Source organism: Phaethon aethereus, assembly GCF_964289735.1.
Source record: "Phaethon aethereus genome assembly, chromosome: 15".
NCBI classification, from domain to species: domain Eukaryota; kingdom Metazoa; phylum Chordata; class Aves; order Phaethontiformes; family Phaethontidae; genus Phaethon; species Phaethon aethereus.
Genome location: NC_138591.1, coordinates 15,986,917 through 16,000,907, shown reverse-complemented (window position 1 = coordinate 16,000,907; position 13,991 = coordinate 15,986,917). Strand labels below are relative to the sequence as shown.

Here is a 13,991-nt window from a genome sequence, read left to right as displayed (position 1 = left end):
ATTGTTGAATATAACACCATGAATCTTTGATTTTTCAGGAGCTGTTTAAATGTTTCCCCAGTGATAGAAACAGTAAGATGCTTAGCTGTTGAGAGAGAAAATCTGCGTCTTTGCAGTTGCAGGTAGAGAATTTGGCTGTCTCCATGCAAGCGTCTCTCTTTGCAACTTGGTTGTGCTTGTGTGTGGACTTAGGGCGGTATAACTGCATGCTCTGCGTAAGGTGGAGTCCAACCAGGCTGTGGAGCAGCATTTGGGGTGTATACATATATTCATGTGACTTTAAAGGCCTTTCCTATGTTCTTTACAGCTGAGGCAGCTCTTAGGACGGGGAGGCTGAAGCTAACAAGCAGCAGTAATGCAGACTCTGCGAGGCTGACAGGCTGGGGAGGGGATGGAGTGAGCTGATGGAGAAGGAGGGGGTCAGGGCAGCAAGCCACGCGTTGATCTGGCTCATCCACTGCGTTATCTTGCACCGAGTGGTGAATACGGTGCACACTTGTTGGATTGGGAGACCTCAAGGGAGCATTTCAGCTCTTTCATCTGATGCGTCTTTAGTAAATCTTCTGTTGTTATATGCAGTTACATGGAATTAAAATTAAGTGAAGTACAACAACATTATGTTTGACAAAGTACTTGCAAGATTAGCAGTATTTTACTGTCAGTATTTTTCATTAAGCAAATTTCTTCTCTGGGAGCGGGGGCCTGTAGAAGAATATTCCAACAAAAAAACTTTTATCAGGCAAAATGGGTCCAATGCTTTTCTTCCCTATCTCCCAGAATATAAACTCCAGCTTTTGGGAATAATGATAAAGCTTTAACTTTCATTAGAAATATATTGCTCTTAGAAAACTGCCTATTGCACAGCCTATTCAACGCAGAGGCTAGATGCGTGTGTACAGCGGGTGCTGGATGTGTACTGAGGCAAAGGAACATGCAAAGAGGGTAGTGATATGTGCAAAGTAGCTGGAAAGAGGAAAGGCTGGAGGGTTTTATTTATGAGATATGGAAAGGAACATGGAGGTGTAGGAGTAGGAGGGAATGTGAAGTATCCCTGGGTATATGCACAGGAAGGAAAGAGAATTTAAGTTATTTTCTATTTGTGCAAAGGAAGATCGGAGCTCGGGGAAGTTGTGTGCTTGCTGGGACTGCTGGCACCCCAGCACGTAGCACATGCACACAGCATGTAGCAACACGGTGTTGCTAGCTGATGATCCCCGGATGCCCTGCAGTCTCGGAGTATTCCCAGGTCACAGCAGTGAAGCTGATCATGAATATGCTAACTTTAAAAAAAAAAAAGGATGCAATGCTGCACAGCTTTAAATCTCTGGAATGATCCCATGGTAACACTGTCTCTGGGCATCTTATGTATTCAGATACAACAATTAAAATAATGTGATATAAAAAAAGACAGTCATAATCATGAAGTTTGGGAACACCACATGCTTGAGCTGCGTTTGCCAAATATGTGTGGAGGGGCTTGGAGGATGTGACCAACAAGTGAATTAATTGTTCACACTGATTCAAAATGAGAAAGGAAGCTGGAAGGACAGAACAAAACATACAGACCAGCCATAAAGCAAGTGGTAGAGGCTACGCATTGTCTCTGTATACTAGTCAGGGTGGCTCCGACCAGTATACACAGCAGTCGCAAGGAACAGGCTATTCTGTATGCATGCTGCCCAGTATGGGGCTTGTTTTGAATGAGATGTATAAAATAAGATGTAAAAACCACATTGGTTTGTACTGGCCAAGGTGGGACTTGCCACTTGCCTTGGGCATACGCGTATAAAATACCCTGCTGGTTGTGTAGGTAAGTTCAAACTTTCCTTCCAAGAGACCTGAAAAAGCTTTGATGCTGCATCCAGCTTGTTGTCATTTTTTGGGGCCCTTCACCTGTTTATCTAGTGTGTTGGGGTGAAGGTCTCTCAGATTACAACTAGTGCAACATGGATTTGATTGTAAGGTGTTATGTGGTATTGATTTACATGTATGTAAAGGCAGGGGGGAGGAGCTGTGTAATATCGTGAGTGCAAGAGGAATCAAAATCAAACCACACAATACCTATGTGAGATAAAGAGGGTTACTGTCCTCTATGCCATTAATGTTTTTTGCTATTTACTGTTCCAGAAAGGGCAGTAGTGCTACTTTATCAAGCCTCCTTAGCATTTCTCGATGTAACTCAACATATTCTGTTGCCTATAATTCTGCTGGTCTCTCATCTGCAATTCTCACTTCAGTAATTTGGCTGACTGCTTTCCCTCACTGAGTGTTGATTTCTCCTGAGGCACATGCTGACCGCTTCCTCTTCACTGCACTTGGGGTTTTTTTTCTCACACAGAATTCTTTAAAATTCACTGTCATCTCTCAATGCAAAATTAGGAAAATCGTGGTTGTTTGAATAATTTCTGTCATTGTTCCAGACTGTCTGAAAGGTAGAGTGAAAACTTGGAAGTTGGCAGAGGAATAACTCTAACAACAGAGACTATTGGTTAAGGTTGGGTAACCAAAGCAAAGTAATAAGCATGGAAGTTCTCTAGTTCTTCCTGCTCGGGAGAGCTCCTCACTTCGCTACTGAAATGTCTGATCATTTCAAATCTGTCTCCTCAGAGCTTCTCAACCACTCTCGTCCACTGCTGAGACACTGCCACATTGGTCAGAAGAGTAAGAATGAATCCTCCTTATGTTTTCCGTCCCCCAAATATCTTTACATTACTTCCGACAACAGACTTTCCGTGAGGATTCTCTCTACTTATCAGCTCCTCATTGCACAAAAGTACCACTACGGAGCCCATCACACCTTCCCTGCTGTGTGAGGTTAATATTTGTGTGTTCTTCACATTCCGCAATTTTAAGCAAAGCCTTAATCTTCTCCCAAAAGAATGAGGGCAGCAGTTATCCCAGGGCAGCCACACGGGCCATCTGAGAGTGCATTGGGTCAGCAGTGCAGCGGGTGGGCAGTGTACAGTGACTGGCAGAGTGAAGGAGTGTCTCTGGGTCTTCAGGGCTCAGACAGGACCTAGAGTCCATCTAAGACCCTGGTAGCAGTGTGGGTGGCACTGCGTGGATGTTTCTGGAGTGCAATGTGACGTATGTGCTATATTTGTGTGGAGGAGCTTGGGTGGATGGGTTGTGAGAAGGAGTGGAGGATGGGTTGTAGGCACGTGACTATGGAAGATGGCAACTCCAAAGTGGCCTAGTGGTGGCTGGAAAATGTCTCAGCAGCTGTTAGGATTATTGGGAGGTGCCTATTATATGTGCTGAGAAAAGATGGCTGTAACATTTGTTATATCCCCACAATTTTATCTTTCCAGAGAGGGAAAATTGACTTGCATTGTCAACATAGCTTTTAATGGATTCCTGTGAATCAGATGCATACTGTAAGCACTTGTCAGTCTTGTGTTTTAATGAGTATATAAGAAAAGGCAGGCACTGGGACGTCACAAAATTTAAGAAAAAACAAATTGAGGATCTTTTGTGTTTCTCTTTAACACACATCTTCTCCGAGTATCTCAGAAACTTCACCCACATGTGCTGAAATGGGTGAAAGCCTGGATTTTCTGAGACTAGCAGAGTCCATGAAAATCTCCACTGATCGAGCGACTGACTGCACTGACCTTTCTCTGAAGTACTTGATGGCTTCCTGGTCTAGGAAGTTCTGCTCTTCTCGAAAGCCCTGCTCAAAGATTTTGCGCTTGTGTCTGAACTCAATGACAGTCTTAGTGTAAGAGTTCAAGGTAGTAACGGAGGCCGCCATGCAGCAGGTGAAAGAGCCCCATGCCAGACTGTGGAGAGAGAAACCAGCAGACAGAGCTGGGTTAAGACAGCAGCTCATGTTATATTTGTGACGCCAAGAGACACACATACACAGGATGTGACTAGGCAGGTCAGTCAGTGGTGACAAACCTGTTCTCTTCATCTTACCTCAAATGACCTGTGGCACGTGCTCAGGCATGCAGGCAGGATGCTGGGCTAGGGTCTGGGCACAACTGTCATCCCATGGAGAACTTTCTGTCAGAGTGCTAACATGAACACGCAGTGCCCTCTGACAGAAGGGTCAAACGCCTCTTGGTTTCCCTTTGAAATGTTTCAGAGCCTTGCAGATAGGTGCTAGAATCTACAGAGCAGTAATGAACTCCTGGAAGGAGTAATGCCCCAGAGAGCACGTCTTTTGGACCGGTGGAAGTTCTGCAGCATCCACAGGAGGCTGACTGCACAGTGCTACTGCAGGGATGGTTTCTATTCCGTTTTATATGCCTTCATCAGACTCCTGTATTTCCTTCTTTCCTCGTTCATGGACATTTCTAGCATTCCTGGCTTATAGCTGGTCTCAGAAAGCCTGACCAGAATAGAAGAGAGCACTTCCATTTTGTGGAGAGGTCCAGTGTGAGGGCAGTGCCCCGAGCGTGCAGGCAGTGCTGGCTAGTCTTGGTCAGACAGTGGCAGGACACCTGCAAGTATCAACCAGGAGCATGGGGAGACGGAGAAGGAAAGTGGAAGAAAAAAACTGACTGCCCTAATGCCAGGCTGGAGCAGCAGCAAGTGTTGTCCTGGGTCTCCTGGCGAGGAGAGTTCAGCTGGGAGCTGCTCTGCTCCCTGCTCGTGGGCTGGGTTTCCCCCCGGTGCCTTCTGCCCCTCCCTGCACACCTCTCCTCCAGCCTGTACCTGACTGATCTCTAATTCAGATGTGGCTGGGAGGAACTCGTGTCCCCAGGGAGTTTAGATGCTTTATGAACATGAAATGGGGCTACAAAAAAGGCACTGAATTCCTCCTTTTGTCTGCAAAGCTTGTCTGCGTTCAGGCTCCCCTTGACTTCACATTCAGCCCATCAGCTCCAGCTACCTATAGTTCACAGTGGCTTCTTAACTAAATGTGGATTAACTTAATCACCTGTGTCAGCTACACACTTTACCTGCTCCTTGCTTTCACCTCTTCTATAACCAAATTGAACACTGATATAAATTATGCAGAACAGAAAGAATACAGCCACAGTAGCATTAGCTTATAAATACTCATTATCAACAGAGCCCTCAGCATGAGCTGTTTTCCCATTCTGCAAAGGATCTGCAGACGAGGAAACAGTTTCTCATTTCAAATTAGACAAAACCTGAAAAAAAACACGTATTCATGAACTGAAAAAACTGGGGGAAAAAATGGCTGAAGTAAACAGAAATGGCTTATTTCAATGATTTCAAAATTCAGTGCATAGCAAGTCCTTTAGGGACCCCCGTGGCAATGAAGCGTGTGGAGGAAGCCCTTTCCTAGCCATTTTTGAACCCTTTGCCAGGTGCAATCAAATGAGAAGGAAGTGTAGTGAACCCTGGTGTGATGAAGTTCCCTTAGGTTTCCCACAGCTGGGCGAAGTGGAAAGGAAACCCGTGCTATGTGCGAGTGTCCAGGCACAGGGAAGCATGGCAAGTGTCTTCCTCCGACACGGACTGTGTGGAAAAGCTCCCAACAGTTCCAGCTGGGCCCCTAAACAATATCAAGGAAGAAGCCAGCTGAAACCACATGCTTCACTGTGCCTGGCTGGTGCCTGGGGAATGACATACGGAGAAAAATTTCTCTTGAAAGTTGCTGATAATTTCTAATCATTAACTCAGAAATGCTGAAAGGTTCAGAGAAGGAAATACAGAATGAAGACTCTCAACGTGACCTCAGGTCTGGCATTTGGTAAATCATACTAATGAGACAATTATGACTGATATGTTTTAGGTTTTTTATGAACCTTGGTTAACTGTTACTTATTTTTAAGCGTAAAGAGTGATTCTCCTACCTGTAAGAGTTACATCCTACCTTAGGTGGAGACCTGAAGACCTCTTTAACAGCAGTGCCCCTCCATGCCTCAGATGTGGTGGGACTGTACCTGTAAGTACCTCTGGTAGCTGAGCTCAGGGCTGTGCTCTCGAGATCCTTTGTGGCTCAAACAGCTCCGTTTTTTTAAAATTTGTTTTCTTTCTAGAGGGGCTGAGCTTGAATATCCACTGATCCTCAGAGCCACTGAAACGCCCTGCCCGGAGAATCCCCTGGCCCACCCCTGGTTTGTGCCGGAGCACAGACCAACCTCCAGGCTTTGCCGATGGCTTGGGAATGGGGTAAAATAACAGGGACCAAGCAGTGTGTTTTCATCCCTGGGATATCTGGTCACAAGCAGCTCCTCCTCATTTTGAGGAGAGGTATTTTTATCACTCCCTTTTGATAGAGGGGAAATAGAGTCACAGAAAAAATAGTTTTCCCATTGGCACTTGGGAAACGAATGGTACTCGAGATCTCCTGCCCTTTGGCTCTTGGCCCTGGGGAGGCTGTTCCCTGGCCCCACTTTTCAGAGGTGTTACAGTTCTCTGTGCTCCGGCAGGTTGTCTAGCAGGATGCTGCAGTGGTACATTTTACAGAAGGCTGTAAATAATGCTGATGTTTGCACTGGTGTTCAGGGGTTTTTAAAGCTCACGCTTCAGGCCATCACCTGAACTCAGATGGAGCAAAAAGAAATTCCTACACATGCAGAGTTTCCAAGCTCCACCAGGCTGGGTGGGCATTTGTTTTTAACCCTCTGTAAAGAAGGTGTTCAAGTCTGGGCGATGCCAGGGGAGGCTGTAGCTCTCCAGTCCGTAGTGGTTCAGCGTTAGCTGGAAGGAAGAAGCCTTGTTTTTGCCGCAGGGGATGCGCCGTCTGCCCCGGGACAAAGCTGTGGTCAGGACCGCAGGCAGCGCCGCCGGCTGCCATGGCAGGACGGGACACTCACTCGGAGCATGGGTAGGATGAGTGGGCCCAGGGAAGGCTCGTAACGCCCTGTGGGACCCCCGAGCCTCTGATGCCAGTTCTGAGACTCGGCATGCCTTGTCTCGCACAAGATGAAGGAGAATCATCTAATGAGTGCTTTATCATGCTAGACATTTAACAGCATTCTGAATTTTGAGTACTGCAGTCAATTATAAAACAGATTACTGAAGGCAAAGTAATAGAGAAAAATGCCTTATTATTTAAATATATTATTAATAATACAATTATTATGACAGAATTGCTATAAATATTTATATATATATAAAACTATGAATGCAGTATATTTATACATTCATCATCATATGTAATAAATATTCATTACTGATACACAAAATAAGCTGTATTTTAAATATATCATGATTTACATTTTGTAACATGTCGCTAAAATGTTAGTAACTCCTCCCATTAAACACAGTATAGTGAGGGGAGAAGGAACGACTAAATTCCCTGCAGTGCTGTGCATAAGAAGTATTTGTATTTATTTATTGGTGTTAGCAAAGGCTGTTGTCTCTGCTTTGAGATGGAATGAAAATCATACGCTATGTTTAGAAATGAAAAAAGAAATTATTTTCCCTAGCCATCCAAAGAGGCTGATGCCTCTAGAGGGATGTGAATGTTCTTTGCAGGTATTTCTAGTCTCCACAGTCTCCTATTCTCCTATTCTTGTTAAGCTTCTTATAAACTTGCAAGCAGTATAACACAGTTGACATATCTTGGCCAAATTATTTTTACGTGATTTTTAGAAGATAAATGGGAAAGGTTAAAAAAAACGACCCATCAATCTCCAAAACGTCGTGTCTGTTTTTCGAACCCTTCTCCCCATGATCCACAGAGAAATATCATGGTGCCAGAAGCACTACGCCTTCCTCTGTGGTTATGTTCAAAGTTGCACCTTAACGTTCAACTGAGACATTAATTAAAAAAAAAAAAAAAGGTTAAAAAAAAAAAAAAGCTAAAAGTCTCTGAAATGCCATGGCAATTATGTACCTAAATTGAACTTTAATGAGAGTGCTCAATCTGTGTTGGTAATTGTGGCTGCTGTTTATTTACAAATGCTATATACCTGCTGATACGCACAGCTGCTGCTGCCGCACAGTCACTGATAACTGTCCTCTAACACCTCAACAATTGTATGGCCATGGTGGTTTTTTGCTCCCAGCATTCTGGCAGCTGGAAATTCACATGCGTGTTCCTGGAAATTTGAGGTGATATGTACAATCTCCCAACAGACTGATGGAGCAACTCTCAAAAACGAAAAGATATTAACCAGTGGTGGCACTTACCAGAAGGACCATCCATAGTCCCATGAATGCGGTCGCCAGTCCTCTGGCCCAAGGCTGACTGTCACTTGGAAAACTTGAGTATACATCATGTGTGCCACCATCCCCAAGAGACCTGAGAAGCAGGGATTATAACAGGAATTTTTGTACTAATATTTTTTATACTTTTTCAGATAGCTACTGCTGGAAGTGCTTTGAAAGCTCAAAAAAAAGTCTTTGTTGTACTTTTATGCCTCCTATTCTACTGTGGAGGAGGGATCTGCATGGGCAGAGGAAAGGTGTGACTGAGAGCTCATTATTTTAGATCATACTGAATTCTCAATTAAGAGAAGAGTTAAAGAAAGAAAACGGTTGAAGAAAATGTTGCACAATTAGCATCGCTTCCAACCTTGCTGCTGCAAAACAGGGGTATGCCACCCACAAGTTATCTCACTTAGCCCATCGCAGACAGGCCTCAGGTAAGAGAATAAGGAGAGAGGCTTCTGTAGGCAATGCAAGATTGAATATGTTAACACCAAATGATATTTTATCTGAGCAGTTGCTAGGATTTATAAATTTGAACACTTATAAAACACTTGGAAGTTACACAAGGAAGTTAACTCAGTATCCCTGATGTTGTGTGCTGAGAGGATACCATAGGAATACTTTTGATGGTACAATGCTGATGGTGCTTGCTTTCGTGCCATCATTATATTTTGCTGAGATAACTACAACTGGGAGAAGATTAGACAGTGTATTAGACACTCCACTCACCTTGATGCTAAAGAACAGGGTTGCAGTTAGATCACTGAGCTTGCTCTGCCACTTAGCTGACCAGCATGGTTCTTCAGCTTAAGCAGAAAAAACTGCCTGAATTTTTACATCTAGACATCCCTCTGAGGAAAATCAAAACCCACTTTTCAAGAAGTGGTGGCCAGTGGCAGATCTGACGCTTCAAGAATTTTTTAGCTACAATCAATTGGGGCTGTGTCTGCTTTAGTACCTAGGCAGTGCAGAATGATGCTCCCAGCTGAGCTCACGAAAAGCATGGGCTCAGGCAGTTAGCTAAACCGTGGGGCAGGATCATCATTTCCCAAATAGACCTTGGACCTACAGATGTCAAAAGCCCCTTGTGCTCCGATGACAGTTCAAGGCATTTTTTGATGTTCTGCCGCAGTGGGGTACAACATTGGCCCATACGTTAACGCTTTGCTCCTTAACCAAAGTCGCCATTTACTGTTATCTCTGACCACCTACTTTTTTCCACAGTTGTCCTTCCTCCATATGGAAGATCCTGATTTTCTCTCCCCAGATTCAGATTTTTGGCTCTTCTTTCCTGCTTAGTTTCAGAGTCTAAAGCGCTTCATTAGTCTCACCAGATGTGGATGATTCAGGGCAATTCTGGACAAGGGAAGTTGGGGAACAGCATGTTTGTGTTGTGGTTATGTTAAGCAGGACCTTCCGCACAACAAATGTCATCTTTGATACAAACAACTGCAGAGGCTGAAATAAGGTATTTTATTACAAGAAGCTACGGTGATTTGCTTAGCTGCTTCATGTCGGTGTGACACACTGGGAAGTTAGGAGGTGGAGAGAGCAAGCCACATCAGAAGAAATGATATTTCGGCAGGGTGGGTGGCCTAATGGGAGCACAGCAAACTGGTACACACCTTGCTTGTTTCTGGCTGTATTTAATTTCCAGAATTCACTGGGAGCTTGCCGTACTTTTTAAATCAGTGGGTTTTTCTCCAGCTGAAAGTTAGGGCGTTGATCTTAAAGTTTGGGGTTTGCTGTTCCTATACCTACTGTCAGTAATTTTTCAACCTTAATAAAATATTACACACTGCCCTGAGACATGTCATAGTCACTCAGAGCCATCAGGAGGCTTGACATGGCCAGGACTGGCTTCAGCAAGGCTGTTCTGCTCTGTTGTGTCATGCAGAACCTTCGTGGGGTTTCAGCAATGTTCAGATCTTTGGCTGTGTGGGAGGCTGGGATGGCAGTCCACTCATGCAGGTGAGGAGGAGGCCATCAGCAAGTCCTGCTGTAACACAGGGATCACAGTGAAAACATGGCACTTATTGTTTTTTCTGCTTAATGGCGGGGAGGATCAGGGGTGGACATGTACCTGGCTGTGCTGTCAATGGCATTATGTCATCTATAAGCTATAGCAAAACAATGCAAGTCTTTCTTTCATTGTGCTGCTTCGTGCACCTTTGGTTTGTTCTTGATGCCACCCATCTGTTTGGTCGAGTTCAGATACACTTTGCCAAGTGCTCCATGGAGACACACTATGATATTTTATGTTGTACTTTTAATAGTCACATGTTGGATAAAATGACCTGCCTGTAACATATATGAGCAAATGCTGTACTTACAAGATCAATTTTTCCTCCAACTGGCTGCTTAAGGCTGGGCAAAGAGGACAGAATGACTGTATGGCCACCCACCCAGGGGTCAGGGCAACAGATGCTTGCAGGTGGAAAATCCTGATAATACGGTGGGTTGAAGTGACTGGAGTGGATGGGAGTGCAGAAACGCTGACCATTTATAGCTGGCTTGAGATCATTAGCCTTGCAGGATCAGAGCTGTTTCTAGGAGAGCATAAGTAACTAAATTTGAAAAAAGATTATATGTTTTAAAGCACTTTCAGATACCTTTACTAAAAATATTATTTATGGGCTATATCACATTAATTAAAATGCTTTACTATAAATATTACCTGAGAGATGTATATATAAGTTGTTTAATTTGTATAAGGTTAAAAAGAACACCAAAATGTCAGTGTTGTGGGTTTCTTTTTTAATGACTCATTAGAGGTTAAGTAACAGCCATAAGTGGCCACACTGTTAGGATAATACTTCCTAACCTTTAGATGTCGAGCTATGAGAATATGAAGATCCCATTGGACTTTTGGAAGGGAACGCTAGCATGAATTTAATGAGAGGTGTGTGGCTCCAAGGCAAAGCCCTCTTTGTTATCTGATTTCTATAAAGCTGTGTCATTATAAATCTGCTAAGATTAAATAAATATGATTTTTTTTCTTTCCTCTGAGATTTGTGTCACTGAAAAAAAAAAACAGCTAGCAGTGTTTTGGGGTTGGTTTTTTTTTTTACTTCTTCCTATTTTTCTATCTTTTTTCTCTGTAAAATTTTAAAGTTTATATTTGGAACATCATGGCAATGTACTTATAAAGAGGGAAGGAAAAATAAAAATAGAAAGATGTGTAGGAAAGAAAACGTCATAATTCTTGAAGAACTTAAACCTGCAGTTAATGGTGAAGAAAAAGAGAAACAGCATGAAAATAATTGTTTGAATGCTGAAGAATTCCACATAGTTTGATTTTGAAAATTGAACTGACTTTTTTTTAAACCCAAATTACATCCAAAGATGAAAAATATGCTTTGGCAGTTTTTACCAGACTTTTTTTGTTCTTTCAGCTCCATTTCTGATTGAAGTTTTATACTACTAACTGTATTTCACAATTTGAAGCTATCCCTGAAGACAGAAACTCCTTCACAGGAAGGTACACTGCATGTTATAATCTCTTGCAGCTTGAAATACAGCAGAATAAAATGCACTGTTATTGCTGAAGTCCTTTCTGCCGGAGAGGTCCATGCAGGAGTGCTCACAGAAGCCAGCTGTGGCTGGTTGCTTGTATAAATACCGGGAAGTGGAGTTTTCAGCCAGCACAGAAGTGACGGGGCACTTAATGACACGATTAGATTTGATAACTTCAGAAATTCATAAGCAGTGGATTCCTCAAGTTCATTTGCTGAAGGGCTCCAAGTACAGACCGAGCATGAAAACAGCCTGAAACAATTCTGAGAGATGTACATGTCCCCAGATTACTCTTGGGGTTGCTCCTGAGATTACCAGAATCCTTTTCATTCTCAAGTTTGCTAATGAACAAGATGGCCTTCTTCCTTTGGTCTGAAGAATCAAGCCTTCATCTACTTTTAGGACTAACACAGAAAAAAGAATTTTCAACGCTATACGTTTTTCATTTTGTATTGGATAATCAGTGTGATGACGCTGAAAAATGGAGGTTCAGGCTATGGGTATGGTAATGGCTGTGTGGGCTGGGGGGAGGCTAATTATTGCATTGCCATTGTGAAATCAGGAATATGTATTTTCACTTCTCCCTGGCAAGAGGCAAATTTATCATGGGGTCTTTGTTCCAAAGGAACAAAAAGTTGTAGTGAAAAATGTGATAGTTTAATGGGGATAAAAGAGCCTTGTAGCACCCAGTTTTTATTCTTTCAAAGTTTTAGAATTTTGTTTGTGGTGGCTCCCCAGGCAAAAGAGAAAGAGAAGGTTCGTACCTGAAAGCACAGTGAAGACAGCAGCAAAGGCATTTAACTTGAGCCCATCTATTACACTGCTTGAATGAAAGAGCTCGAGGCACATAAGGCTGAATCCAACGACTAACAGCATGATGTATAACACCTCGGATACTACTGATAACCACAGGACACCTGCAACGCACAAGAGCAGCAACCAGTCACTTATTTGGTAAATACTTTCAAGAGGTAAAGTTGGCAAAAAATGATTAGGAAATCAGGAATATCTAGGATTAACTGGGTATTCACAAAGTTTAAATATAGCAAACCATCACCCAAACTCTGAAAAACAGAAAAAGTGGTGAATGAAGATGTGAAGAACGGCAGGGTGGTAAAGGTATTGCAGAAAGAACAGGCTGTAGCCTAAGATCCCAGCTTGGCTAAAGGATCTCTTTGGGTGTATCTAGAACCTCTTGGCTCCTGTGACCCAAAACATAGGACACAGAATGCATTTTCCATCCTTATGTCATGGTTTAGATGAACAGAATCTAGCATACAGGTGGTGATGGCACACATTACCTTACAGTATATGGGCTGGTGGGAGATGAACAGGTTTGGATACCTCTTTTTCACAAGGCTGTTCAAAGAAAATGTTTTCAGTCCAGGTTTTAAAACACTTAGCACAACGTAGTGTTGGGGCCTGTTACTAGAAAATCCCTTTCACAGAAGTTGATGTCTTGAGGAATGACTGTTCTGACTTGAGGTGCGTGGATCCACTGCGCAGATCTCTGCCACTGGGACTATATACAAAAACTGCCAGAGTGCCTGTGGGCTGGAGCCAGTTATTTACAACATACTCAGCCGAAGAGCTGCAGATACAAATTTGGGCTGCCTTCTGTTTTCTCAACCCCTCAGTAGAACCCCTCAGGTGAAGGGCAGAGTTGATGTGCCCCGTTTGACCCATACGCTCTGCAGGACTTTGGGGTCGTGCACAGGTAAGTGGTTCTGGCAGTATTTGGCAGTGGCCGGCTGAGACTGATTGATCCGCTGTAGATGTTACATTTGGAAATTTCAGCACAAACCCTCTAGCAGGATCTGCTGAGTCTTTTAAAGTCACCAAGCCATGGGGTACATTTCAGAGGATGGTAACAGATGACAATATTGAGTCCCTGCCAGACTTGCAATCGCTGTTTCAGCATGAGAATCTGCTAGAATTCTTCAGTACATTTGCTAACCTGATTGCTAGAGAATTCACCTGGAAACAATGAGCAGTGATGGAAAATTTCAGCCTAAGCAGTTGAAACATGGAAAGTTAAGCATCTGAAGACAATGGCTTATATTAGAAAATGTTAGCTGTAACCATAGAGACTGCTACAGGCTTCACTTACAATAATACATTCTCTCCTCACTGTAAGAACATATGTATGATAATGCCTATAGTTGAGCGTATCAAACCAGATATGCAGGCTCACTTTTATCAAATATTTGAGTGTCCTCTTAGTGACCAGGATGATCCCAGCTCACATTTTGTCTGGGAACTTGTCTTTTTGTAATTGTAACTAATTACTATGTGCTATTAGCTGTTGGTACCGTATCTGACCTTTTGAGTTCTTAAACAATACTACAGAGATAGCAATAAATAAACCTTTTAATTTCTCACAGTGACTTTAT

The 13,991-nt window shown here is 43.1% G+C and overlaps 1 protein-coding gene across 1 annotated transcript in view; it reads right to left on the bottom strand.

The window, feature by feature from the left end:
- GSG1L (GSG1 like) overlaps nt 1–13,991 on the bottom strand; it is a gene marked incomplete at its 3' end in the record, with an annotated part of 55,988 nt that overhangs the window by 11,352 nt on the left and 30,645 nt on the right. The window contains exons 3-5 of the mRNA XM_082006785.1: nt 12,363–12,515; nt 8,062–8,173; nt 3,615–3,782 (exon numbers count right to left, since the gene is read on the bottom strand). Of these exons, the coding sequence (XP_081862911.1) occupies nt 3,615–3,782; nt 8,062–8,173; nt 12,363–12,515 (433 nt within the window). The remainder of the gene's footprint in view (nt 1–3,614; nt 3,783–8,061; nt 8,174–12,362; nt 12,516–13,991) is intronic.